At 36.8% G+C, this 26,968-nt stretch overlaps 1 protein-coding gene and 1 pseudogene across 2 annotated transcripts; one reads left to right on the forward strand and one right to left on the reverse strand.

The window, feature by feature from the left end:
• The first annotated feature begins 494 nt into the window (after positions 1 to 494).
• Positions 495 to 5,461, forward strand: LOC149817998 (putative beta-1,3-galactosyltransferase 2; annotated as a pseudogene). Its single transcript, XR_016427423.1, has 11 exons — positions 495 to 1,163; positions 2,836 to 2,914; positions 3,104 to 3,162; positions 3,316 to 3,527; positions 3,639 to 3,702; positions 3,897 to 3,969; positions 4,057 to 4,177; positions 4,257 to 4,344; positions 4,439 to 4,565; positions 4,646 to 4,755; positions 4,839 to 5,461. The product of XR_016427423.1 is annotated as a putative beta-1,3-galactosyltransferase 2 (transcript).
• Positions 5,462 to 5,576: 115 nt separating this feature from the next.
• Positions 5,577 to 25,535, reverse strand: LOC149817999 (Ubiquitin-like superfamily protein). Its single transcript, XM_089986131.1, has 4 exons — positions 25,316 to 25,535; positions 24,896 to 25,001; positions 23,654 to 23,753; positions 5,577 to 5,974 (listed from the first exon to the last, which is right to left on the reverse strand). Exons 1-4 carry the CDS (start codon positions 25,533 to 25,535, stop codon positions 5,879 to 5,881), a joined length of 522 nt encoding a protein of 173 aa, XP_089842257.1. The 3' UTR covers positions 5,577 to 5,878.
• Positions 25,536 to 26,968: the final 1,433 nt, after the last annotated feature.

Raw genomic sequence — 26,968 nt, forward strand, 5'->3', positions numbered from 1 at the left:
CTCATGCATGGCACGCTCTGTGAGCCCCCAGCTGCTGTTTCCTATCTGCACATACTGATGGCTTTGATACTTTCTCATCCCCAACAGCACGACGTCATCTTCAAAGAAGAAGGCTTACCCTGTGTACTTACTTCGATACCAAACATCCCATGTGATGAGAGAGAGATCTATATCTATATAAAGAGAGAGAAGAAGAACTACTGAACCATTTCTTTTTTTAGAGAGTGAGAGCTACAACTACCAAACTATTTCTTTTTTTATTTTTTTTCTGGGTTTTTTTTTTTACTATCGTCGGTAATTGCAATCTAGTGATTACCGCCTTCGGATTTGCTTCGTACTGACTATTAATATTCATTCCACATGACACTCTGCGCTCCCCCACACCATCCCATCCATTTTTCCCTTCTTTAGTTCACCTTTCTTTCTTCAGTTACCAGCATTGTTCACAGGCATCAACTGAGCCTCTTTGATTCTCGTTGGTGTGTGAAGCAATCTCCCCTTAGCTGGCCTTTCTCTTTCTCTCATCCGACGGAAGGTTGGGGGGGATCTCGAGGAGGGGGAGGGGAGCAAAGCAAGCCTCTTTCTTTCACCCTCTGCCAACAACCAACGTCCCACATTTTGTCGTATGCTTGAAGGGTGGGAGGACAGCTTTGAGCTTCTGCCTTAAGCACAGGGCGTTCTGACACCTTGGCCTCACTCCTCTCTCTTCTATCGTGGCCTTTCTGTTGCTTGCTGCTTCTCTCTCTTTCCCACATCTTCTCTCGTTTTGCTGATTTTGATACATGTAACCGAGGGAAAAAGAAAATTCTGCTGTCGGTGCCTCCAAGAACGTGCCCATCTCAGTGCTTTTAAAGTACCCAAGTGGTCGTTTTTGATTGGAGAGAGAGTCCTGCCAAATAGCAGGGTTTGGGTGAGGTTAGAACGATCAAACTTGCCCTTCTCAGTCCTGTTAGAGTACCCAATTGGTGATTTTTTATTGGAGAGAGAGAGAGAGAGCGAGAGATTGCCCATCTGAGTCTCTTAACAGCTCCCAATTGAGAGAGAGAGAGAGAGATGTTAGTGAAGATCAGAGGTTTGGAGGGGTCTGGAAGGAATGTATCAAGGAGGTTGACTTTCTTTTTCTGTCTTGGGTTCTTCTGTCTTGGACTGCTTTTCACTAACAGGTGTGATTGAATTTCCAGTTGCTTGATCTTTTTCTGCTTTTTTTTTCTTTTCGGTAATTGGTTGTTGAGTTTTTGCTTGAAGTGGTAGTTGGTGATCCCCTGGCCTAAAATAAATTAAATCGCAATTGGTAATTGCTGGTTTCTTCTGTGAAGAAACTCAAAATGAAAAGTATGGAGGATAAGGATCTATGCAAATTATTTCACACTTCAAAAATGTCCAATTGTGGATGGTGAGAGAGATTCTTCGTCCAATTGATAGTCTACTTCAATAATTTAGCCATCTGTTGCTCCGCTCCATCAGTATATGGAGTCCGTCCTGCATTTTTTAGTAATTCATAACCCTCTTGAGATAATTGTTATGGAAACAACGGCATGGAAGCATATAATTGGCTTTATTCCTATTTATAGATATTTAGCTTATTAAAGTGTTTTTATCCAATACTTGTTTGTTCCTTCTGTTGAACTTCGCTTCTTTTTCTTCTGCCTTTATGAATTAGAGCCATCTAAAGTCTTCTAGATGATAATAGCAGTGATATTTGGAACGCTCTTGAAGAATAGAATTCCTTACAGTATCTATTGAATCCTCTCTCTAGGAGGAGAAACATCAACAATATTGCCGTGAACGATATTCGTCCCTTTTTATAGATCTCACTGATTAAATGTTATTTTAGAGCGGTTACTGCTGATAGCTTTGTCATGTCCTAACCTTCCATAATCTCCATGAGATTTCACCTGGATTGGGTGTTTCAGTATGGTCGGGAGGAGTCTTTCTTACTGGAGAAGTGAGAATTATTGTCCTAAGGTTGAAGTTTTATCATTAAGGCTTCTTCCTGGACAACCATAAATCTCTTGTCCACACTTTGTGAAGCCATGTTTGACGCAGAATCCTGCCTCTGATTTTGAGGGTTAATCGCCTTTAAGTGTGGGAAGTATCGTCTTCTCGCAATGGAATGGATCCATAAGACTTATCACGTGGATTTGCTTTGAGAGGACTGATATCCATAGTGCAACACATCTTCTGGAATCACAAGTTACTCGATGGCATCTTCGATAGATTGGTTGACTCTTCGATAGTCTAGAGCATTGGTTGTGAAGTATGCTTTGCTAGCTAAAGATGGAGAAACCTGTAAATTGTTACAGTATACATTTATTTCCTGATTTACAATTCTTGGTCAAAAAGTGATGGCAATTCTGTACTTCTCATGTCGCTTTCAGGCTCTTGAAGCAATAACGGCAATCTCCTGGATAAACAAAGTGTGGTCTTTGGTTGTTAGAGTACTTCCTCTCATTTAATTGTTTTGTTAAATTTAGTCATCTTGATTCTTTTTTTTTTCCTTTGTTGTGGGGAGAAACCACCAATTTTTTTGGTCACCAAGAGGTGCAACGTTGACTGTGACCTGTTTCGATGCCCTCGGTGTAAAAGCACTTCAGCAATACATATGATTTAAGAGTGAAACTATTTACATGCATTATTGTGTGAAGTTAGTAATAATTGGTATACAAGCATTTAGTGAACACCTACAATGAAGTGAATAACTAAACCTTTCTGAATTCCCCTTGTTGATGTTTCTTTGATACCATCAAAGGCAATCATGTTCCTAGCCCACTTTCATGTGTATTATGATTATATTTCAGGGGAATTATTTCTAAAGATGTTTTGGATTCTTTGCAGATTTGGAAATATAACCCATTCTCAAGATGAAGCTGTTGGCGGAGTCAAATTTGTTTCCAAAGGATGCGATGCAAAATCTGTAGGTTTCTGTCCACCAGTTTATACCTTTTACAGTTATCTGGTTTTGATTATCGTACCTCTTTCATACTTGTTACAATATGTACCCTGTTTTCGTATATGTGCTTTTTTTGTTTGCAACTTTAATGATACATAGAATGATGCACACACTATCCTGCTCTTTGCATTAACCAAAATGCATGTGATTCAGGATCAAGTGAAGAAAGATACTGACATTGGGGAGGTTCCCAGGAACGAATACACAGTGGAGTAAGCTTAGCTGACTTCTTTCTCTCAATGATCTTCTATGCTTAGTGGAACTCATTCATTCATTTATAGAAAGAACCAATCCTAATCCCGTTCATAACATTTCATGCTTTTTATAGCTTATTGAATTGTATATGATTTTGATTTATGTCCCAGGTCACTCGATAAAAAAATCTCAGATCTTGAAGTGGAACTTGCAGCAGCAAGAGCTGCTCATGAATCGGTGCTCAAAGAGTCCCCTGCATCAGAACATGCTGTTTCTGAACTTACTACCATTAAACGGCAAGCTTTTATAGTTATTGGTATCAACACTGCTTTTAGTAGTAGAAAGCGTAGAGATTCTGTTCGAGCAACATGGATGCCACAAGGTCCTTTCTTTTTTCTTTTTACTTTTTATTATTCTAAGTAAAAATTAGCATGAAGTTCATATAAATGAAGAAAAGAGGACGAGTAATTTGCATTTCTAAAACTATGAGCAGGTGAGAAAAGAAAGAGGTTGGAGGAAGAAAAAGGAATCATCATTCGCTTTGTTATTGGACACAGGTGCACACCTATAGCCCATTGCCGTCTTTCTAAATACAACTTTATGAAGAAAGATTCTTTTATTTCTTAAAAGAAAGTCCAATTTTTAATATTTTTTATTTTCTATATTTTGCATTTGGAAGCGCAACTTTCATCCTTTTTCAATTTTGATTTGCATGTACAAAAAATTATAAACTAATAATTTTTTAACTCAGTGCTACCCCAGGTGGTATTCTGGATAGAGCGATTGAAGCTGAGAATAGAAAACATGGAGACTTTTTGAGGCTGGTATGGATCCATCATCATTTTGGTTGCAACAATTGAAATTTTTGAAAATCCTCATTTGAATTGATTTCAAGTGTTCATTCCACACAGGAACACGTTGAAGGTTATCTTGAATTGTCAGCTAAAACAAAGATATATTTTGCTACTGCTGTTACCATGTGGGATGCAGACTTCTACATCAAAGTGGATGATGATGTGCATGTAAATATAGGTGAGCTAGATAGTACATATATTTTTCCTTCTTGAAGATAAGTAAACCAACAGTTGTGACAAAAAATATGGGATTGCAGGAGCCCTTGGAGCAACTCTTGCAAAGCACCAGAAAAAGAAGAGTGTGTATATAGGTTGCATGAAGTCTGGTCCAGTCCTTGCACAGAAGTAGGGAACATAAAAAACCATTCCCCTCAAAGATGAATTAGTAATTAGCATTTGCAGATTTAGCTTATCTTCAACTTATCTGTCAATTGTATAGGGGAGTGAGGTATCATGAACCAGAATACTGGAAATTTGGTGAGGAGGGGAAACCGGTATTTCAGACATGCCACCGGTCAACTGTATGCCATCTCAAAGGACTTGGCAGCATACATTTTACAGAACCAGTAAGCATATCACTTTTTTTCTTTCACAATTTGTTTGTGAAATAAATCAGATTTATGATTCATGAACTGTGAATTATTAGGAATGTGCTGCACAAATATGCAAATGAGGATGTCTCACTTGGAGCTTGGTTCATTGGGCTGGACGTTGAGCATATCGATGATCGAAGTCTCTGTTGTGGTACACCACCAGGTGCGCAAGACTGTATCATAAGCATCTCAGGATCTCAAATATATATTTGGAGAAATGGCTTTATAATGTAACTTCTTTTGCAGATTGTGAATGGAAGGCACGTGCAGGACATGCTTGTATTGCATCTTTTGACTGGAGTTGCAGTGGCATCTGCAAGTCTGCTGAAAGAATCTTTGAAGTACATCGCCGTTGTAAAGAAGGTGAAAAAGCACTCTGGGGCGGTACCTGGAGTAGCTAGACTGGTATAAGAAATTCATTACGTGTGGGATATTGCATTTGAGGCTGCCGATATTTGAACATATTCTGACTGAGCTGAGCCTTGCAAACTATTCAGGAGTCATCAGATTCATTATTCATGATAAGACTGGGATACGTTTTTCTTTTCGAGAAGCAAATCCTCTCCCAAACTGTGAGGTTCATTTCTTGCATTCTTTCCAACAACTTGGGTGCCATGCTGATTGTTCTCTTCCTCTCACATGAAGGTTACAAAAGTCACCCACGAGAAGGAACTGCATTCGTGCTTCAATGTTGACTAATTCCGATTGTTGCCTCTTCCTTGTAGAGATGCATTGCAAGTTACAATATTGATTTCTTGTGTACATTATTAATGTGTAACCAATGTGGGCAGTATGATAAAGTGTAAGAAGCTATTCCCACATGCTATTATTGTCTTATAAAGAACTAATAAAATTCTTTGAACTAATAAGCTTCTGAGGTTTTAATAAGCTTCCAGTAACTATATTTCTGATAATGCATATGCAACTTTCCCCTTCAAGCAAGACCGAAATTTTCTTTATCACGACAGAAATAAAAATCCACAGTGATAGCGAAGCTATCCATATTCCACTCCACTTTATACACACACAAAAGTAGAACCAGATTTGACACAGACAGCACATGCCACATTGACATGCTGAATAGCATTTCTTTCTGCCATTGCATACATGAGAACAATTCATGCAGCAAACCGTAAAAGAGAAAGCATGTGCATGGATGGTCTTTTACGACACAAAAAACACCATCCAGTCTCCCATTACAGAAGCAGATCAGCCAAGACGTCAAAGCTCGCACCATAAATGTGATTGCCAAATTGCCAACATAAGTTTGGTGATGTGGTTATTAGCTAAAGCCTCTTGCTTAGACCATGGAAGAACCTGTGTTTTTTCCTCTTTGAGTGCTTATGAGATTCCTTTGATGCAACGTAAGGAACAAAATGAACCTGAAGTGTATCCAAAGGAAAACTATTACAACCAACAAAGCCGGATAGCATCTTTGATGTAGTTCAGTAATTATGAATTTTCTAAAATGGGTGAGCAAGATTCTAGTAAAGACGTAGTAACTGGAACAAGAGGATCACCCTGTGGATGTGGATGTAAAAGTAATCCTTGAGGAGCACAAGGAGATATCCACAATCAAAACGGGGATCATGCATCCTTCCTAACCATTTTTTTCTGATAAAAATAGAATATTGGAAAATTTTTAATTTAAGGGGCAATAAAAAATTCTAACGCTTAAAACCAGTGTGACAGTGTCAGACAGCAATCAGCACTACATGCAAAAAACTTTGGTATAAGACTTGTAATGGTAAAATAGGGACAAATACCATTTTGTCAAGCATTTCTCCGAACTGTTGACAAGAAAGGATGAAATTAATAACATGCACTTGGACTGAAACTGAATTGTCATACATAATTAAACTCAACCCAGGGGAATAGTAAGATTTCATTTTCCATGAAGCATGAGAGGTGAAGTGTTAAGAAAAGGATGACAAATTGAATAAAAGAATGAAAAATAATAAACATTGAACTAATCACATTCAGGAGAAGGAAGAACAAAGAAAAGAAAGTTTGAGGGTCATAACCAAGAAAGCACACCAAACGTTACTTATTTACTGCACCTACAAATTTGGGGAAAGGATAAATATATCAGTTATCATCATTAGAAATTTCAATTACATTTCAAAACAAGAACATCCTGTTAAATTCTACATATATATATATATATATGTGTGTGTGTGTGTGTTTACATATGTACATACGAATGTATGTAAATGTGTTATATATATATATATATATTTTTTTTATTTATTTATTTATTTTTCTTTTAGTTTTCCTTTTTTATCTAGTTCATTTTGAACTAGATATCTAACTAGTCAACTTTTAGTTGACTAGTTTTGGAGCTGTAACGGCTATAAATAGAGTCATTGGACTAGCTCCAACGACTCTATTGAGTCCTTTCCCTCTCCTCTCTTGTATATAAATGTTAAGATTAGTCGAATGCTTAAGGTGGTTCTTTGCATTTTATAAAAATAATGGACCTTAGTGTAATTTTTCTTTTAAGGCTAATCACTACTTAAATAGGTGATTAGACCTAATTGAAGAATAAGAAAATCGACTCTCTCTCTCTCTCTCTCTCTCTCTCTCTCTCTCTCTCTCTCTCTCTCTCTCTCTCTCTTCTACTGCCCAGGTATATTTCTCTACATGGTATCAGAGCCAACGCTCCTGGAAACGTGACCTCTCGATCTTCTTCAATCCCTGTGTGAAGGAAATCGTGCAACTGTGGATCGGGAGATCACTTGCAGAAGGATCGGGTAAGGTACGTGTGAATCTGAAGATCACGTGAAGGGAGATCACACGCTGGCGATCGGGTAAGGCTTAGTTGATTGGTTTCTTTTTGGTACAGATCTGATAACAGATCTGTAGTCATGACCAACGTCATGACTCAGATCTGTAATCAGATCTACAAATCGTTGCAAAGCCCACTCAGATCTACAATGGATGTTTAGTCGACCCGATCTGGTGAGTGTGGATATGCACACTACGTTGATGTCGTGGAGTGGGAGACAGGGATTAACTCTGCTCGTGTTTGATAAGGATGGAATGACAGTAAGAAGCAACCTCTATTTTGTCGCTGATCTGAGTAAAATCTGACACAGATCTGAAGGGTGTCGTCGTTGTCCATTAAAGCAGTTTTTTTTATCTGCGTAAAGTCTGTCACAGATCTGAAGGTAGAATCTGCAGTTTTTTTTTAACACAGATCTGAAGGGTGTCATCGTCGTATATTGAAGCAAATTTTTTTTGTGTGTTGTTGATCTGTGTAAAGTCCTAACACAGATCTGAAGGTTGTCATCATCGCCCATTGAAGCAGTTGGTTTTGTTGATCTGCGTAAAGTCTGTCACAGATCTGAAGGTTGAATCTGCATTTTTTTTTGGAACACAGATAAGTTTATTATTGTTTGTCTGACACAAATCTGGGTGTCGTGTTGCGAAAAACCATCCTTGTTCATCAGTGTAACGTGGTTTAAATATTATGGGTGAAGCTTCCAAATCTGATTACAAGCATGAGGCTATTGGGGAATACAAGGCCTTTGCCAATCCTTACTCATATGGTTCGTCGGTTAAACTGAATGAAACAAACTACGCCAGGTGGTCCAGGATGTTTATGATGTCGGTGTCTGGACATCGTAGAAAACACATTTTATTGGAATCTGAGCCAAATGATAAAAGTAAAAAGTATACTACTTGGGAAAAAGATAATGACATTGTGATGTCATGGATCATGAATAGTATTGAACCACATATTGCAGATGGACTAATCTATTATAATACAGCTAAACAAATGTGGGATAATCTTCGGGATACATATTCTCAAGAGACGAATGTGAGTCGTATTCTCCAAGTTGAACAGGAGATATATAATTTACAGCAGGGTGATCAGACCTTGTCCCAGTACTATGCATCTGTTAAGGTTGTTTTTTAGAGACTGAATGCTCATAGACCTCTGTGTTGCTCAATCCAGAAGGACCATCAAGAACAAACTATGGTTGTTCGGTTCCTCACAGGCCTATCATCAGAATTCACAGTTGCTAAAGTCCAAATGTTGGCCGGATCTGATGTTCCTACCCTCGCTGATGCATACAATCGGTTGAGCAGACTTGTCATCTCTCTTTCACAATCTCAACCTACATCTCAGTCATCTGCTTTGGCTATTTCATCTAGTTATGGATGAGGAAATCTTATGAATGTTAGAGGCAGAGGTCATGGAAGAGGTATGGGAGGTAGAGGTAAACTCCAATGTACCTATTGTGGAAAATCAGGACATTTAGAAGATCGGTGTTGGGATAAACATGAACGGCCTGCAGTCTCTTCGTTGAAGCAAAATGCTCCAAAAGCTAATGCTACAAAACTGGAGGTGGAGCATGAAACAAATTCTCCTAGTGAATCTATCACTCTCAGTCATGCAGAATATGAAGAGTTGGTCTCTCATCGTCCTTCAAGTTCTTCTTCTCCTGTAGCTGGTGTAGCCTACTCTTCTGGAGACCATCGCTCTTCCACTGATAGTAAGTGGATTGTTGACTCTGGTGCTTCCAGGCATCTTTGTGGAAACTCTCAAAAAATTTCAGATCTAAAAGTTATTACTGCGCATCGGGGAGTCTCATTAGTTGATGGGAGTTCCTCCCCGGTTATCGATCAGGGAAATGTTTCTATATCCTCTTCCTTGCAGTTGAAAAATGTCCTTCATGCTCCTTCTTTTCCTCAAAGTTTACTTTCAGTGAGTTGCCATTTGATCTTGTGTGTTGTCATTTTCAAGATCTGCTGACAGGGAAGAAGATTGGTGAAGGCTATGAAGAAAATGGAGTCTACTACCTACATCACCCTGTGGTAAACAGCTATGTTGCAGTCGATTCTTCTTCGAGTCCTATTCAGTGGCATCGTCGTCTTGGACATCCTTCATTGTCGAAGCTTCGTCGTGTCATTCCTCAGATTTCGTCTACTACATCATTCCAGTGTGAAGCATGTCAGTTGGGCAAGCATCATCGAAGTTCGTTCCTTTCTAGTCAGAGTCAGTCCAGTAATAAGGTCTTTGAACTTCTTCATGTCGATGTATGGGGTCCTGGTAAGATTCCTACCAGGACTCAGTGTCATTATTATTTAGTCATTGTCGATGATTTCTCTAAGTTGTCTTGGGTTTTCTTAATAAAAGAAAGATCTGAAGTTCCAAATATTCTAAAATCTTTGGTCATTGAAATAAAAACTCAGTTTGATTCAGTTGTCAAGATTATTCGCACTGACAATGCTCTTGAATTTAAAACCACAGCTCTATTGCAATTTTACCGGGATCATGGAATTCAACCTCAAACCTCCTATGCCTATACTTCTCAACAAAATAGGGTGGCTGAACGAAAACACAAGCATCTTCTTGACATAGCACGGACTCTTATGATCCAATCCAATGTTCCTGCCTCATATTGGGGTGATACAGTTACTACGGCTTGTTATTTGATCAACCGCATGCCTTCATCGTCTGTGGATGACCAAATTCCTTTACATATTCTATATCCTAGTGCACCCATATTTCCTCTTTTGCCTAAGGTATTCGGGTGTGTTTGCTTTGTGCACAGACTTGGACCTGATCGTGATAAGTTAACACCTCAAGCCATTAAATGTATATTTATAGGCTATCCAAAAAACCAAAAGCGGTATCGATGTTATGATCCAATCTCTCGTCGGGAATATGTCAGTGCGGATGTATTCTTCTTAAAGTCTATTTCATACTATTCTAGTACTGGTACTTGGCTGCAAGCTGATCAAAATGATTCTTTTCCACTTCCTATTCCTCCTTTCCTTTTGGAATCGGCGTCTTCTTTTTCGCATACAACTCCACCTACTTCACGGTTTCACAATCCTTCATTGGTGTATGTGTGTAGACCTCCATCTTCTCCGGTGCTTCCATCTTCTTCCCCTGAGGTAAGTACTCTTGATAGCAACGATATTCATGCTGAAGATGGTAGGCCAATTGCTCTACGGAAGGGGACACGGCAATGTACCTTTCACCCTATTTCTAAGTTTGTGTCTGATGCTAGACTCAGCAATTAGATGAAAGCTTTTATTTCAGCCTTATCAACTGAAACTATTCCAATGAGTTATCAAAAGGCAGTCCTCGATAACTGATGGAAGCAGGCTATGCAAGATGAAATGGATGCTTTATTGTCTCAACAGACATAGGACCTCATTGATTCCCCAGGAGATGTGGACATTGTTAAATGCAAATGAGTATATACTATTAAGTATAATTCAGATGGTTCAATTAAGAGGTATAAGGCCAGATTAGTAGCAAAAGGATATACTCAGACATATGGGGTTGATTTCTTTGAGACCTTTTCTCATGTTGCACGAATGGGCACCATTCGTCTTGTTCTGTCTGTAGTTGTTCACCGTGGATGGAGTCTATGCCAACTCGATGTGAAAAATGTATTCTTGTATGGAGATTTGTCTGAGACAGTTTACATGCAGCAACCTCTTGCGTTCGAGGTTGAGAGGGAGTGTCAGAAGGTGTGTAGATTAAGAAAGGCGATATATGGTCTAAAGCAGAGTCCTCGGGCTTGGTTTCAAAAGTTGTTTGAGGTGATGTCAAAGTTTGGTTTTAATAGATCAGCGTCAGATCACACATTATTCATTAAGAAAACTAACTCAGGAATAGTTGTTATGGTGGTATATGTGGATGACGTCATTCTTACAGGAGATAACAGCTATAAAGGCTCATCTTCAAAAACATTTTGTTACTAAAGACCTTGGGTCCCTTAGATATTTTCTGGGCATAGAAGTAGCCAGGGGCAGTGAGGGTGTGGTTCTGTCACAACGAAAGTATGTTCTTGATTTACTAAAAGAAACAAGAATGTTGGGAGCTAAACCAACAAATATCCCTATGGAGAGCAAAGTTCATTTGTTGGATAAGGGATCAAAACTTGTTGACAGCAAGAGCTATCGCTCATTTGTAGGAAAGTTACTGTATGTGACAGTTACTAGACCAGACATCGCTCTGGCTGTAAGCAAGGTTAGTCAATTCATGGACAAACCGACTGAGGTACATTGGAATGCTATAATGATGATACTTAGGTACTTAAAATCCTCTCCTGGAAAAGGGTTGTTATTCAAGAAAGGAAGAACTCTGGAGGTAATCGCTTATTCTGATGCTGATTATGTCGGGTCTGTAGAGGATAGAAAATCTACCACAGGATTTTGTGTTTTTGTAGGATGTAACTTAGTTTCTTGGAGAAGCAAGAAGCAAACTGTGGTTGCTAGGTCAAGTGCTGAATCAGAATATAGAGTTATGGCTCAAACCGCCGCTGAATTAATGTGGGTTCAAACAGTGCTGACTGATCTTCAAGTGAAGGTCCTATCTCCTATGGTGATGATGTGTGATAACAAGGCAGCCACATATATAGCAAATAATCCGATTTTTCATGAGAGGACAAAACATATTGAAGTTGATTGTCACTACATACGAGATATGGTTCAAGCTGGACATATCTCTACTAAGCATGTAATCTTTGAAGATCAAGTTACAGATATTTTTACAAAGCCTCTTGTCAGGCCCAACTTCTCAAAATGCTGCGGCAAACTGAGCATGATTGATATCTATGCTCCAGTTTGAGGGGGAGTGTTAAGATTAGTCGAATGCTTAAGGTGGTTCTTTGCATTTTATAAAAATAATGGACCTTAATGTAATTTTTCTTTTAAGGCTAATCACTACTTAAATAGGTGATTAGACCTAATTGAAGAATAAGAAAATAGACTCTTTCCCTCTCTCATTTTTTCCCTCTCTCTCTCTCGCACATTCTTCCACTGCCCAAGTATATTTCTCTACAATAAATATGGGTCATCCCCCTCTCCTTTGTAATAATGCTTCTGAAATTTTTGATGAATAAATTAATTAATTATTTTTAGAGCCTTCTTGTAGGATACGCTTAAGTGGGTTTTGGTAGTGTGCCCTTAGTGGACACTTGTGCTTGTCCACTTGAATCTTCGGTGGACACACTGTGCTTTTTAATCTTTGAAGATTGTTGCCTCATTTTTCATGCTTGTGGGAGCAAGAAGAAATCTCTTGTTCTTTGGTGATTCAAGTGTTTGTGTGATCCTGCATTTAAAGATAAACGTGGTTTGTTGGCTCGTGTGACTCCACTCAAAGTTCGTGCTGCTATTTTTCCTTTTTCTTTTCTCATCTTATCTCTCTCTCTCGCTTTCTCTTACGTAAGAATGGATGACAATAAAAAAAGTCACTATTATGTCCATGAAACTTAATGATATTAATTTTGTAACGTGGTCTTCAATCATTAAGCACCACATTTGGGAAAAAGGATTCTGGGGACTAGTGGATGGTTTCGATCCGAAACCCAAACCAGTTCTCACAAAGGTAAAGAAGGAAAAATAAGTACCTCTTACAGATGGTGAGAAGGCTACCGCATTAGCCACTTATGAGAAATTATAAAGAATAGAGAATAATGCATGCCAAGATTATGTTTTGGCTAATCAATAGCGTATATATTAATAAATGTTTTAGTTTCACGAAATTTGAGGATGCAAATAAGGCTTGAGAATACCTTAAGAATATGCATATCCTTAAGGATATTGCACATGTGTGCAATTTGCAAAACAAAGTTTTAACGATGACTCAAAAAGATAAAAGTATTAGAGAATACTGTTAAAATGCAATTTATAAGACAATGTATTTTCTATATATATTTTATATATATAAAAGAAGATACATATACATATATATATTTCATATATGTATATGTATTCATCTACTTGTATATATAAAATATATATTTCTTTATTGTATTGGTTGTAGGGGTATTTTAGTCATTTCTACATTTTACGCATATTCATGTTTTTTAATATGATTGTAATTCCTGCTTTTTATTTTTTTATTTTTGTAATTTTTTTCATTTCTTATTTTTGTTTTTTATATAATGTTTTTGTACACAGTCAGCCATTGACTGTGTACACAGTTTTAAAAATATAGCCGTTGGGCTGATTCCCAACGTCTCTAATAAGAGCTGTTGGGAATAGCCCAACGTCTCTTAAGTTTGCTTATAAATAAGGGCTATGTGAGCCCATTGTATGCAAGTATTAGAGTAAGGAGTTGTCTCCTTAAGCTTATAAACATTGTGCATTTATTGCACTTTCTTTGGTGTAAAGCTTATAAACCAAAGTTACCAGTCGAGGAAGCGGGAGCGGGAAGCGGGAGCGGGAGCGGGAAGCGAGGCACTTTCAAAAATTTAGGAAGCGGGGAAGCGTGGGACCACTTAGAAGAAAATTCGAAACCGTCTCGGAAGCGACCTAGGAAGCGAATCGGAAGCGACCTAGGAAGCGAAAAAAATGGAAAAAATGGGGAAGCATGGGGGAAGCGTGGGGGAAACGTGGGGGAAGTGTGGGGGAAGCGTGCTTCCCAAAAAAGGGGGACACTTCCCCTCACGCTTCGGAAGCGCGACGTTTCGCGCTTCGGGGAAGCGCGCTTCCCCTTTTGCCTAGGCGCTTCCGGTAACTCTGTTATAAACATTGTGCATTTATTGCACTTTTTTTGTGGTGTAAAGCTTATAAACACTGTGCATTTATGTTGTGTATTGAGTATTTGAAGTATCAAGTTATTTGAAAACTTGATTGTTTGCAAGGATTCTTCGCATGGTATCAGAGCAAGGTTGGAGAAAAAAAAAGGATCGTGTGGATTCTCACTTTTTCAGATGCCTCGAAAAGTGTGCCCTCGATTTTTTTGGTGATTGAAGTGGATTCACTTGTTCATCCAATATTTTAAAAGACTCTTCTATCAAGAAAGGTCTAAAAATCCTTTGTGGTACGTATTCTTTTTCATCATCTCTCCTCTCTAATGGGTGAAAAAGACTTTCATTTTTCTCTCGGCTTCAAACTCAATGGGTCCAACTATCACGTCTGGGCCGGAAACATGGAGACTCATATTAAAGGAAAAGGGCTTTGGGGTTATGTTCAAGGCTCGATTCCCGAACCGGAGCCAAAGATAACCTTGATAGAGAAAGGAAAAATAAAAATCCTTAAAGGCGAAGAAAGAGCCAAGGCTCTTAAAGACTACACCAAAAAGCATGAAGAATGGGAGATGAGGAATTTTAAAATCCTCTCATGGATTTTCTCATCCGTAGAAACAAGAATTAACGTCAATATTATCAAGTTTAAGAAGGCTTCTCAAGTGTGGGAGTACCTTGAGAAGATGTACACCTCTAGGGACCTGTCTCATAAATATTACCTCCAAAAGAGAGCTCTAACTCTTCGTCAAGGAGAAATGACTATAAGGGAGTATTTTGCCGAACTCTCTTCTATTTGGGATAAGCTTGCTATGCTCGAACCCAAGTGGAGTGGAGAAGCCATAGAGCTTCGTTATAAACAATTGGAAGAAGATAGATTTTTTAATTTTTTGAATGGGCTTAGGGCTGAATTCGAACAAATCTGATCTTCTCTTTTATCCGCCTTCACTTCCCCCTCTCTTGAAGATGTAATTACTAAACTAAGTGGGGAAGAGACTCGTATGGGTATAAGCAAGAACAACCCAAGTGTTCTAGCTACACCTTCCTATAATGAAGAAAATGAAGGAGTTAATGTTGTCTCAAGACCGGGAAGCAACTTAAGGACCTACAAGCCTTCTCACTTCAAGAATCAAAACTCAAGTGGTCAAGGAGGGAAGAAGGATTATAGCAAGATTTTATGTCATTTTTGTAAGGAACCGGGGCATATCAAGCCTATTTGCCCAAAGTGGAAAAAGTTATTTGCCATGGCTACTACATCCCAACCTCAAAAAGAAGAGTGCTCGTCATCTTCAAATGGAGCTCTTTCATTGCAACAAATCGTGGATGCACTTCAACCTCTTTTAAAAGGGGCTATTTCCGGAGCCGCCATGTCAACCTCTTCTCCTCCCAGTAAGACCTCTTGGCTTTTAGATTCGGGTGCTTCTTTTCACATGACCCCAAGTTTTAGTTCTTTTTCCGAATACTCAAAAAATCCCTCTCCATCTTTTGTTTCAACTGTGGATGGAACATCTCTTGAAGTAAAAGGAATAGGAAATTTTGAAAAACAAGGGTTCTTTATTTCAAAAATTAGATTTATACCCAAATTAAACTTAAATTTGCTTTCTGTTTCTCAACTCTCGGATCATAGGTGTGATATAAAGTTCTCATCTAACAAATGTTGGATACAGGATCGCCGGTCCGGGAGATTGATTGGGGAAGGCTCTAGGAAGGGCGATCTATACTATGTTGATTCCCTTCAAATTCCAAAGAACCTGTTTTGTAATGTTGTCCAACAAAAGGATATTACTGTGTGGCACAAGAGACTTGGACATCCAAATATTGCAAAAAATTCTCATTTACCTTTTGTTAAAAGTCTATGTAAAAGTGATTTAACTTGTAATGACTGTATTCTTGGGAAAATGAAAAAATTGCCTTTTTGTGAAAGATCTATGTTTACAACAAGACCTTTTGAAATTATCCATTCGGATGTATGGGGACCGGCACCCGTCCTATCAAAAGGAGACTTTGCATATTATGTCATTTTTGTGGACGACTACATGAGATATTGTTGGATTTATTTTCTTAAACACAAATATGAAGTTTTCTCAATTTTTAAAACCTATCATATGATGATTAAAAATCAATTTAATGAGAATCTAAAAATTTTTAGAACTGACTCTGGTGGAGAATACCTTTCAAGTGAATTCAAAAATTATCTTGAAAGTCATGGTATTCTTCACCAAAGATCTTGTCCCAAAACCCCTCAACAAAATGGATTAGCCGAAAGAAAGCATAGACATATAATAGAGACAACTCGAACATTACTTGTTTCTCAAAACATCCCAAAAGGTTTTTGGGCTGAAGCGGCTTTAGCATCTGTCTATCTGATAAATCGGCTACCTTCTAAAAACTTGAACAATATCTCGCCTTTTGAAAAATTGTATACCAAAGAACCCGACTATAGTCGGTTGAGAATTTTTTGTTGCAAATGTTTCGTTCTTACTGACAAGAATGACAAGCTTTCGCCAAAAGCCATTGCCTGTGCTTTTCTTGGATATTCTGAAACCCAAAAAGGGTTTCGTTGTTATGATATTGAGAATGACAAGCTATATGTTTCCAGAAATGTGAGTTTTCTGGAAAATGTTAATGGTTTTGAAATGAGTGAACCCTTTGAAGAAAACATGGATTATTCTTTTTTATTTAAAATGTTAGCACATGATGATAATAGTGATGACGATTTCATTCATAATAACGTCAATGATAAAGAAGATGGATCTTCCCATCCACCTATCTCCCAACATAGAAGTGAAGGAGCATTAAGAGATCCTATAACATATACCCATAGAGATAAAAACAGTTTTAGGAGTGCAATTGAAAAATTCAGTGAACCTAGTGGGTCAAATTCAACAAATGATGAAAACCTACGAAGAACTGAGAGAAGTAGAAAGATGCCTTCTAGGTTTATTTCATATGATTCGTTTACTCCTAAACATAGAGCTTGCCTTAGCGCCATTCATTGCTATATAGAACCCAAAAGCTTCGAAGAAGCCAAAAAGAATGATGAATGGCTGAAAGCAATGGAATGTGAGCTTTCAGCTCTCAACAGGGCAAAGACTTGGGAGTTCCAAGATCTTCCTAAGGGTAAGAAAGCAATAGGGTGTAGATGGGTATTTAAGGTAAAAACTAAAAGCGATGTATCTCTTGAGAGATATAAGGCTCGATTAGTTGCAAAGGGATATAGTCAAGAATACGGAATTGACAATGAAGAAACTTTTGCCCCTGTAGCCCGAATGGTCACTGTCCGATGTCTCGTTACCGTTGCATCAATCAACAAATGGAACATCTATCAAATGGATGTTAAAAACGCCTTCTTAAATGGTGATATGAATGAAGAGGTATATATGGATGCTCCACCAGGAATGGAGACTCCCAAAGGGAAAGTGTTTCGTCTTCGAAAAGCACTTTATGGTTTAAAACAAACCCCTAAGGCTTGGTATGATAGATTTAACTCTGTAATGTTAGAAAATGGTTTTTCTTCCTATTTCACTAACATTGCCTTATTTGTTAGAAAAACCAATGCATGGATTGTCATTCTGCTCTTATATGTGGATGATATGCTTATAACCGGAAGTGATTCTAAAGGGGTTAACAGCATAAAATAAATTTTGAAGGATAGGTTTGAAATGTCTGATTTGGGATTTCTAACTTATTTTTTGGGTATTGAAGTAGCTTACTCTCATAGAGGGTATTTTTTATCTCAAACTAAGCTTGCCTCTGAGATTATTGATCGGTCAGGTATTACAGATGATAAGGTTTGTGAAACTCCTGCTATAGTAGGAGCCAAAATGAAGATTGATGATGGTATTCCTCTCTCTGATCCCACCCCCTACAGACAGCTTGTGGGATCTTTGATGTATCTGAGTATTACTAGACCAGATATCTCTCATGTAGTTCATACTGCAAGTCAGTTCCAACATGCACCAACATCAGTTCACATGAGTGCCATCTTGCGGATTGTGAGATACATAAAAGGCACACTAAACAAGGGAGTATTCTTATCCTCTTCTTCTGAATTAAAATTAATTGCGTATACTGACTCTGACCGGGGAGGTGACCCAAATAACCGTCACTCCACCACTGGTTTTTGTGTGTTTTTAGGAGACTCGCTGATTTCATGGAGATGTAAGAAGCAGCAAAAAGTGTCTCTATCCTCAACAGAAACTGAATATCGTGCCATGGCGGAAATTGTATGGATTCATCAGCTATCAGAAGACATGTGGATCTCAATAGAAGGGCCCACCAAGCTATGCTGTGATAACAAGAGTGCAATATATATTGCTAAAAATCATATTTTTCATGAGCGGACTAAACACATTGAGATGGACTGTCACTATATTCGGGAAGCGTATCTGAAAGGAGTTATAGATCTTCCATATGTAACTTCAGAATATCAGTTGGCAGATTTCTTCACCAAAGCTTTGTGTGCTCCGCGTTTAATTTCCTCCTTGGCAAACTTTCGGTCATCTTGCCCTAAGTTTGAGGAGGGGTGTTAAATTGCAATTTATAAGACAATGTATTTTCTATATATATTTTATATATATAAAAGAAAATACATATATATTTCATATATGTATATGTATTCATCTACTTGTATATATAAAATATATATTTCTTTATTGTATTGGTTGTAGGGGTATTTTAGTCATTTCTACATTTTACGCATATTCATGTTTTTGAATATGATTGTAATTCCTGCTTTTTGTTTTTTAATTTTTGTAATTTTTTTCATTTCTTATTTTTGTATTTTATATAAGCTAACTGTGTACAGTGTACAACAGTCAGCCATTGACTGTGTACACAGTTTTAAAAATATAGTTGTTGGGCTGATTCTCAACGTCTCTAATAAGAGCTATTGGGAATAGCCCAACGTCTCTTAAGTTTGCTTATAAATAAGGGCTATGTGAGCCCATTGTATGCAAGTATTAGAGTAAGGAGTTGTCTCCTTAAGCTTATAAACACTGTGCATTTATTTTGTGTATTGAGTATTTGAAGTATCAAGTTATTTGAAAACTTGATTGTTTGCAAGAATTCTTCACAAATACTATAACAAATTTTTCAAACTTTGAGAAGAGTTGTCTCTTCTTTAGCCTAAATGACATTGTCCCGAAGATATAGAGCTCTGCCAAAAACTTGATGTGGAGCACTTTTATCAATTCATAAATGGTTTGAAACCAAAGTTTGAAAGTACCAAATCGGCCCTCCTCCATAGAGGTAAAATTTTCTTTATTGCTGACACTATTAAAGAGTTAAGTATAGAGGAGAATAGGCTAAGAGGGCATACTTTGAAGAATGAAGACGCTTCCATTCTAGCAGACTCTAGACCAGAAAACTACATGCGCCCTTACAAACTACCTCATTGAAACAAGTAAATGAGTATGATAACAAGCCTTATTAGAAATAAGGCAACAAGTATAATAAAAAAGGTTATTTGATATAATTATCATGAACAGGGACACATTAAACCTCAATGTCCAAAATTTAGAAGAAGAGAAGAAAAAAATGTGACTTCAATTGGCTCTCCACAATAGTCAAATGACATAAACAAATCTCATGATGCACCCGTATCCATATCTTAACTAATAAAAATTCTCCAACTCTTATTAGAAGGGCATCTTCTTCAAATGAAGCCTCGACTGAAACACCAGTTTCATCCTTCTCCGATCTCGGTAAAACTCCTTGGATTCTTTATTTTGTTGCTTCTTTTCATATAACTCCCAATAGTAAAATTTTATCTAAATGTCATACCAACTCAATCGTGTTAAATGCTTTTACGGTTGATGGTACATCACTTGAAATAAAATGAGTAAGAAATTTCAAAAAATTCTAAAATTCTAAAAAGTTTACTATTCTAAAAGTTAAATATATTCCTAAGTTAAATTTAAATATTTTAGTTGTTTCACAAATATTTGACCATGGATGTAATATCTCCTTCTCTTCTGATGGTTGTTGGGTGCAGGATCGCTAGCCAGGAAAGGTCATAGAGGAAGCTTCTACTACATGAATTTTTTAGAAATACCCAAGGATACTTTTTGTTGTAATGTTCAGAAATTAGATTTGGACTTGCGGCACAAACGACTTGGTCATCCTAATGTATCCAAAATACAACACTTTCTAAGTTTGGAAAATTTTTGTCATTCTGAAAATTTTACATGTAAAGACTGTATTCTTAATAAAATGAAGAGATTATCATTCCTTGAAAGAACTTTTGTTTCTTCTAGACCGCTTGAGTTAATACATTCGGATGTCTTAGGGCCGGCAGTATTATATCAAAAGGTGGATATACATACTATATAAATTTTGTTGATGATTTTTGTAGGCATACTTGGATCTACTTTCTTAAACATAAATATGAAGTTTTCTTACATTTTCAAATATTTCACAACTTAGTCAAAAATATTTTTGAAAAAGATATTTCTATTTTTCGTACTGATCCAGGAAGAGAATTTTTATCAAAAGAAATTCAAGATTATCTAAATTTGCATGGCATCACACATCAAAGATCATGTCCTCACGCACCACAACAAAATGGTTTGCCCAACGAAAACACACACATTATGAAAACAATCGGAACCTTACAACCAGCAAACCAAGTACCAAAAGAATTTTGAGCTGAAGCAGCTTTAACTACTATATATCTCATTAACAGAATGTCATCTTCTTCTTCACAAAATATAATACCAATTAAGAAACTCTTTAAATTAGTTTCTGATTATTCTAGACTAAGAGTTTTCGGGTGCAAATGCTTTGTTTTTACTAATAGGAATGATAAACTTTCTCCTCGAAAAAAAATTTATGTCTTTTTAGGTTATGAAGATAACCAAAAAAAGCTACAGGTGCTTTGATCTTAAAAATAAAAAATTATGTTTCAAGAAATATTTTTCTTAGAAAATGAAAGTTTCTTTGATTTTGAAAAAAGTAAGGAAGTAACTGAGTATTCCCTTTTATTTGATTTAATTTCAAATTATGATAACTGTGATTATGAATGTGATCTTGACAATGGTCTTGATATGATAGATAAATGTGACCTTGGTAATGGTCATAATGATATGATTAATGAAGTGCAACCCCATAGGAAAAAGAACTATTTGCAGCATTCTAGGCGTGGGGATCCCAATCACCCATGTACACCAAAAAAACATTCTGAAAAGACTTAAGTAAAAACCAGAAGGTCATCTAGGATTTCTAAACCACCTGAGAAATTTGTGTCCTATGATTCATTTTCTTTAAAATACAAGCATTCATTGCATTAATTTATTCATATGTAGAACCTTCAACCTATGCTCAAACTAAAGAATATCCTGAGTGGGTAGAAGCCATGAGGGTAGAGTTAGAAGCTTTAGAAAATGCTAGTACTTGGACCAGTCAAGATGTCCCATAAGGAAAGAAACCTATAAGTTATATGTGAAAAATATAAAGTTAAAACCAAGAGTGATGAAACTCTTTAAAGATATAAAGCTAGATTAGTTGTCAAGGGATATTCTCAAGAATATTACATAGACTACGAAGAAACCTTTGCTCCAATTGCTAGAATAATGATTGTTAGGATCCTATTAGCCTTAGCTTATGTTAGAAAATAGCCTATATTTCAAATGGATGTCAAAAATGTCTTTCTTAATGGAACTTTAGTTGAAGAGGTTTACATGGAGGCACCACCCGGTATAAATATTCCTAAGGGTAAAACTCTTCATCTAGATAAAGCTCTTTATAGTCTTAAACAAGTATTAAAGAATTGGTATGATATGTTTAGTCAAGTTATGCTTGATATTGGTTTCAAAACGTGTTTGATTAACATTGTCTTGTTTATTAAAGTTTCTAGTCAGGTATTATTATTCTACTTCTCTATGTGGACGACATGATCATCATCGGAGGAGATAAATAGGGAGTTGAAAATATTAAAAAACTTCTTTAAAAAATATTTGAAATGACTGACTTGGGTTTATTAAAATATTTTAAGGAATTGAAGTTGTTTTCTCTCCTAAAGGGTACTTATTGTCTCAGTCTAAATTTTCCTTTGACGTCGTCTCCAGGTCTGGAATCATAAATGATAAGAGAGTTGATACCCCTGAGATTGTCAACACCAAGATGCAACTTGATGATGGAGAACCTCTTGAGGATACTACTCCTTAGAGACAGCTTATTGGAGCATTGTCTTACCTTTTAATTACTAGACTTGATATAGCACATGTTGTACACACAGCTAGTCAATTTCAGCACGCTCTCACTTTTGTTCACATGGGAGCAGTCTTACGTATTATTAGATATCTTAACTTCTCTTTCTCGATGTCTTTTTTTGTCTGCTTCATTTTCATCAGACTTAATTGCTTATACTGATGATGACTGGGGAGGTGATCCCAATAACAGACACTCAACCACAGGTTTTTGTGTTTTTCTAGGTGACTCTGATTTCGTGGCAATGTAAAAAATAGTAGAAGGTCTTACTTTCGTCAACTGAGGCTGAATATTGGGTCATGGAAACAACAACGATAGAAGTACTCTGGCTCAGAAGATTGTTGGCTGATATGAGAGTTCGAGTGACTGGCGCCACGGGCATGTGTTGTGACAATAAGAGTGTGATCTACATTGCCACCAATCATATTTTTCATAAGTGTACTAAACATATTGAAATGGATTGTCACTACGTTCGAGAGGAATATCTTCATGGGACTATTGATTTGCCTTATGTTACATCAGCGTATCAATTAGCAGATTTCTTTACCAAACCTCTCGTTGCTCCTATATATCATTTCCTTTTAGACAAACTTTTGGTCATTGTACCGTAAGTTTGAGGGAGTGTTAAATTATATATATATATATATATATATATATATATATATAGATAGATAGATAGATAGATAGATAGATAGATATAATGTGTATGTAAATATGTTATATACATATATACATGTGTACATATATATTATATATGTATATTATATATATATATATATATATATATTTATTTATTTATTTTTATTCTTTTTAGTTTTACTTTTTTATCTAGTTCATTTTGAACTAGATATTCAATTAGTCGACTTTCAGTTGACTAGTTTTGGAGTCGTTGGACTAGCTCCAATGACTCTATTGAGTCCTTTCCCTTTCCTCTCTAGTATATAAATAGGGGTCATCCCCCTCTCATTTGTAATAATGCTTCTTGCATTTTTTATGAATAAATTAATTATTTATTTTTAGAGCCTTCTTGTGGATACCCCTTGTGTGGGTTTTGGTAGTGTGCCCATAGTGGACGTTGTTGCTTGTCCACTTGAATCTTCGGTGGACACATTGTGCTTGATTAAAGGCTCTTGTTTCCTTACACATCCATATATTCTATAGTAACTAGTCAATGGATATATCCATGCTCTCAATGTAAAGGCAAAGTTGATAAAATTTTCCAGATAGAAGCTGTCTTCACCAAATTTTGAAAATCAAATTCATAATTACTGTTTTGCTATTACTGAAATTTGAAACAGGTCACACATATAGAAGATATCCAAAAACTACTGCATGAGTTAAAAGACAGGGATTCACCTGAGAGTTATTTCGAATACCAAAATCTTGAAGAAGGCCCTTGTCATTGATAAGCTTTTCATTATGGTAAGAAAGGCAAAAGTTTGACCATACATGCCTCCTGCAAGATTTTCAAGGCCTCATAATAAGATTTTAAAGCGGGGTTTACAGAAAGTTCTAAAGTGTACTCTACTACCTTTAAGCAATTTTATCTCACTAAAAGACAAAAATGATCGGCGCACCAAAAGTAACTACATAAAAAGAAATTGATAGTTTTTTTCACTTGTGCAACGTAGGGTCTTGCTAAGGCCATTGAGAAAACATTCTAAGGAGGAAAGAACATGTAAGAAATATCTAATCAGCCAAAAAGTAAAACCCTAAGGTCCTGTTCAAGCCTTTAAAGTTCTTTTCTTCTATCATATTCTCCCACTTGAAAACCCAAAACGAAAAAAGGAAGCATAAATTTCTATTTTCCTCTAGGAACTCCTAGGATAGTTCCATTTTAAATTGCTCCAACTGAAGAACAAGAAGAAACACAACAGTATACCATCATCACCAAAGCCCTCTTCACAGAACTTTTCCATAGTCAAACTCTTACTCGATTTAATCTCTGCATGTATAAATTGCAAAATCAGCAAATCACCTGGTAACTTCGTGTAGCAATAGATTCAAGATATCTTTTTTTTTCTCTTCTAATATTAAACTAACACGCAGCAGGTCCAATGTGGCCTTATTAAAATCATTTGGAACTTTTGCCATTCAAAAGTTGAAACATGAACCATGATAAGTTGGAGTAAAGGATTACATTAATATGATATCTCATGAAGCATAAGAGCTCCACAGAAAAGCCTGGAAGCTTAAGAAAAGATGAAGAAAAACATAATCAAGGAAGATGATAACAGATCCAGGAGACGATGTTAGGCTAAAGAATTTCAACAATCAAGGAGAAATGGGATAGCCAAGGTCTGAAACGAAACAGAAAATCCCTGTAACAACAGAACATATCCACAATCCTTATTTCTAAACTAGAAACCACAGACCAGACTACACAATAAACATACAACCATGTAATAATGGATTGAGCATGTCAGTGGAAACTTAACAATATGATAGAAGCAAAAAATTGAGGACACTTTACACTAGTTGCAAAGAGGGCATCATTTCTGATAAGTTTTAGAGAATTCAAGCCAGGATTTCATATAAAATCGTGCACGTTGGCAATCGAACATCTTACAGAAATGGAGTAACCAAAGATGGAAGTACCATGAAATATGGCGATGGCCCATTTGAGCTTGCTCCATCTCATTGGTTTTCTTCGCAATTGCCAACTTTAAATCCTTAATTGTGGCGGAGTTCAGCACTGCAACCTCTTCAGTCATGATTGCTAGTCAGTTCAAACTTCAAACGCCGAATGGAATGACTTGATGGCAATTCACACGGTTGGTTAAGAATGAAACAAACCACACACACACACACACACACACAAACAAACAAACAAAAGAACTGCAAATTGTAGAATTTCCTACTGGTTAAACCTCACTTGATTGTTTTCCTTGCTTTTTGGGGTCTAAAAGGACCAAGCAAACAGAAACCAAAGAACCCACCAAAAAGGGTACGTCTCTCAGCCCCTAATCGTAAAAATAGAAAAGTCTACAAGCCATCAATAAGGAGAAGGCGTAATACCGAAGGTGGTGCCGTCCATTCTGAGAACAGAGAGCTTCATGGCGCTCCCCATCTCGAGGTTGATGAGGGTGTCGACGTAGGCGAGGGTTGGTTTCTTGGGGACGTCGGAAAGGATGGGATCGTCCAAGAGGGCGGAGAGAATGGACTGTAGCCGCGCCTTCTTGACCGCGCTGCTGTTGTATCCCACCGTATCCTCTGCTCCGCTCGGTTGCTTCGCCATTGTTCGGCACTCACCGCCACTCTTTCGCCGGTTCCCAAACAGTGTCAAGATATTCAGAAAATCTCAAAATCCTATGAGTGAAAACCGTAACCGGCTGAGCCGAGTGGAATTTTAGGAAATATTTGGGAATTGAGAGGTTGCTTATGCTTAAGCTTAATTTGTTAGTCTTGAAGGCTTCCAGGTGGGTCAGCTTAAGGCGGTCAAGTTGAAGAACGTCGCCGGTTCAATACCTAGATGTGCATCTTTTACCGCAAGATCGAAGCCAACTGCAAGCTGTCCCCGTGGGCAGAAGCAATTGTCACATTTTATACCGTGGAAACAAATCAACATGGCATCTCTCGACCATAAATGGAACGCACAAACCATACCAATAGCTATTAAAAAAAAGAACTTTTAGTTGATTAGGGAATGTTTGATGTCTTGTTCAGCAGTGGACAGAATGAACGAACAAAACGGACAGAACATATGTTTCATCTGTTTTGTAACAATTGTACCGAGTCTAACATTTGTTTGGAGTGTGCAGTGAGGTTGTGTTACTTATCTTCATTGTTTGATTTTTGTTGTGCAGATAATTTGAAGACATTGATAATAGGTCGAATGACTTCATTTTAAATAGTATGATCCGATCCCATCCGCCTACCAATATTTATGTTTTAACATATTTATTATGGATTTTAACCTCGGATATGAATGTCTTATTGGATCCAAATACCAAAATAATATAAAACTTGTATAAAAACAATATAAATCTTATGTGAATATCATTTTTTTGATATCTCATTGTTATAATTTATATCATATTGGATCCAATTATAAATGGTTATCGAAAATCATGGATTTTTTTCTCAAATATGGATCTCAAATTGGATCTAAATACCAAAACAGTATAAAACTTGTATAAAAACAAATACACAACCATTGTTTTGCTATCTCAATGTTATAATTGGTATCCTATTGGATCCAATTATGAAATAAAATTTTCCGATGTTTGGTTAAATGTAACATGTTCATACATAGTAATATACAATTGCCTAAAACCTATTGTGTACAAAAAGCTCGAACAACAATATGAATGCAAAGATGATTTTCTTCATACATGTCATGAACAAAAAATCATCAAGATTTGCAAATCCAGGAGTTAAAATCCCTAAAATCTAAGCATGCATGAATATCCCTAAAATCTAAGCATATTTGAAACAAAAAAAAATCAATTTAATATGCATTCACTCAAGATTTAAAATCCGTAAAATCTAAGCATACCTGAATATCCCTCCCTAAAGTCTAATCCTATAACAACATTATATATATATATATATATATATATATATATATATATATATATATATATATATATATATATAGAGAGAGAGAGAGAGAGAGACGAAATGAAGCATCAACATTAACGAAGGGTCAACAAACATTGAGCCCAAAGA

This window comes from Nuphar pumila, chromosome 13 (genome assembly GCF_984573655.1).
Source record: "Nuphar pumila chromosome 13, dmNupPumi1.hap1.1, whole genome shotgun sequence".
In the NCBI taxonomy this organism is placed as follows: Eukaryota; Viridiplantae; Streptophyta; class Magnoliopsida; order Nymphaeales; family Nymphaeaceae; genus Nuphar; species Nuphar pumila.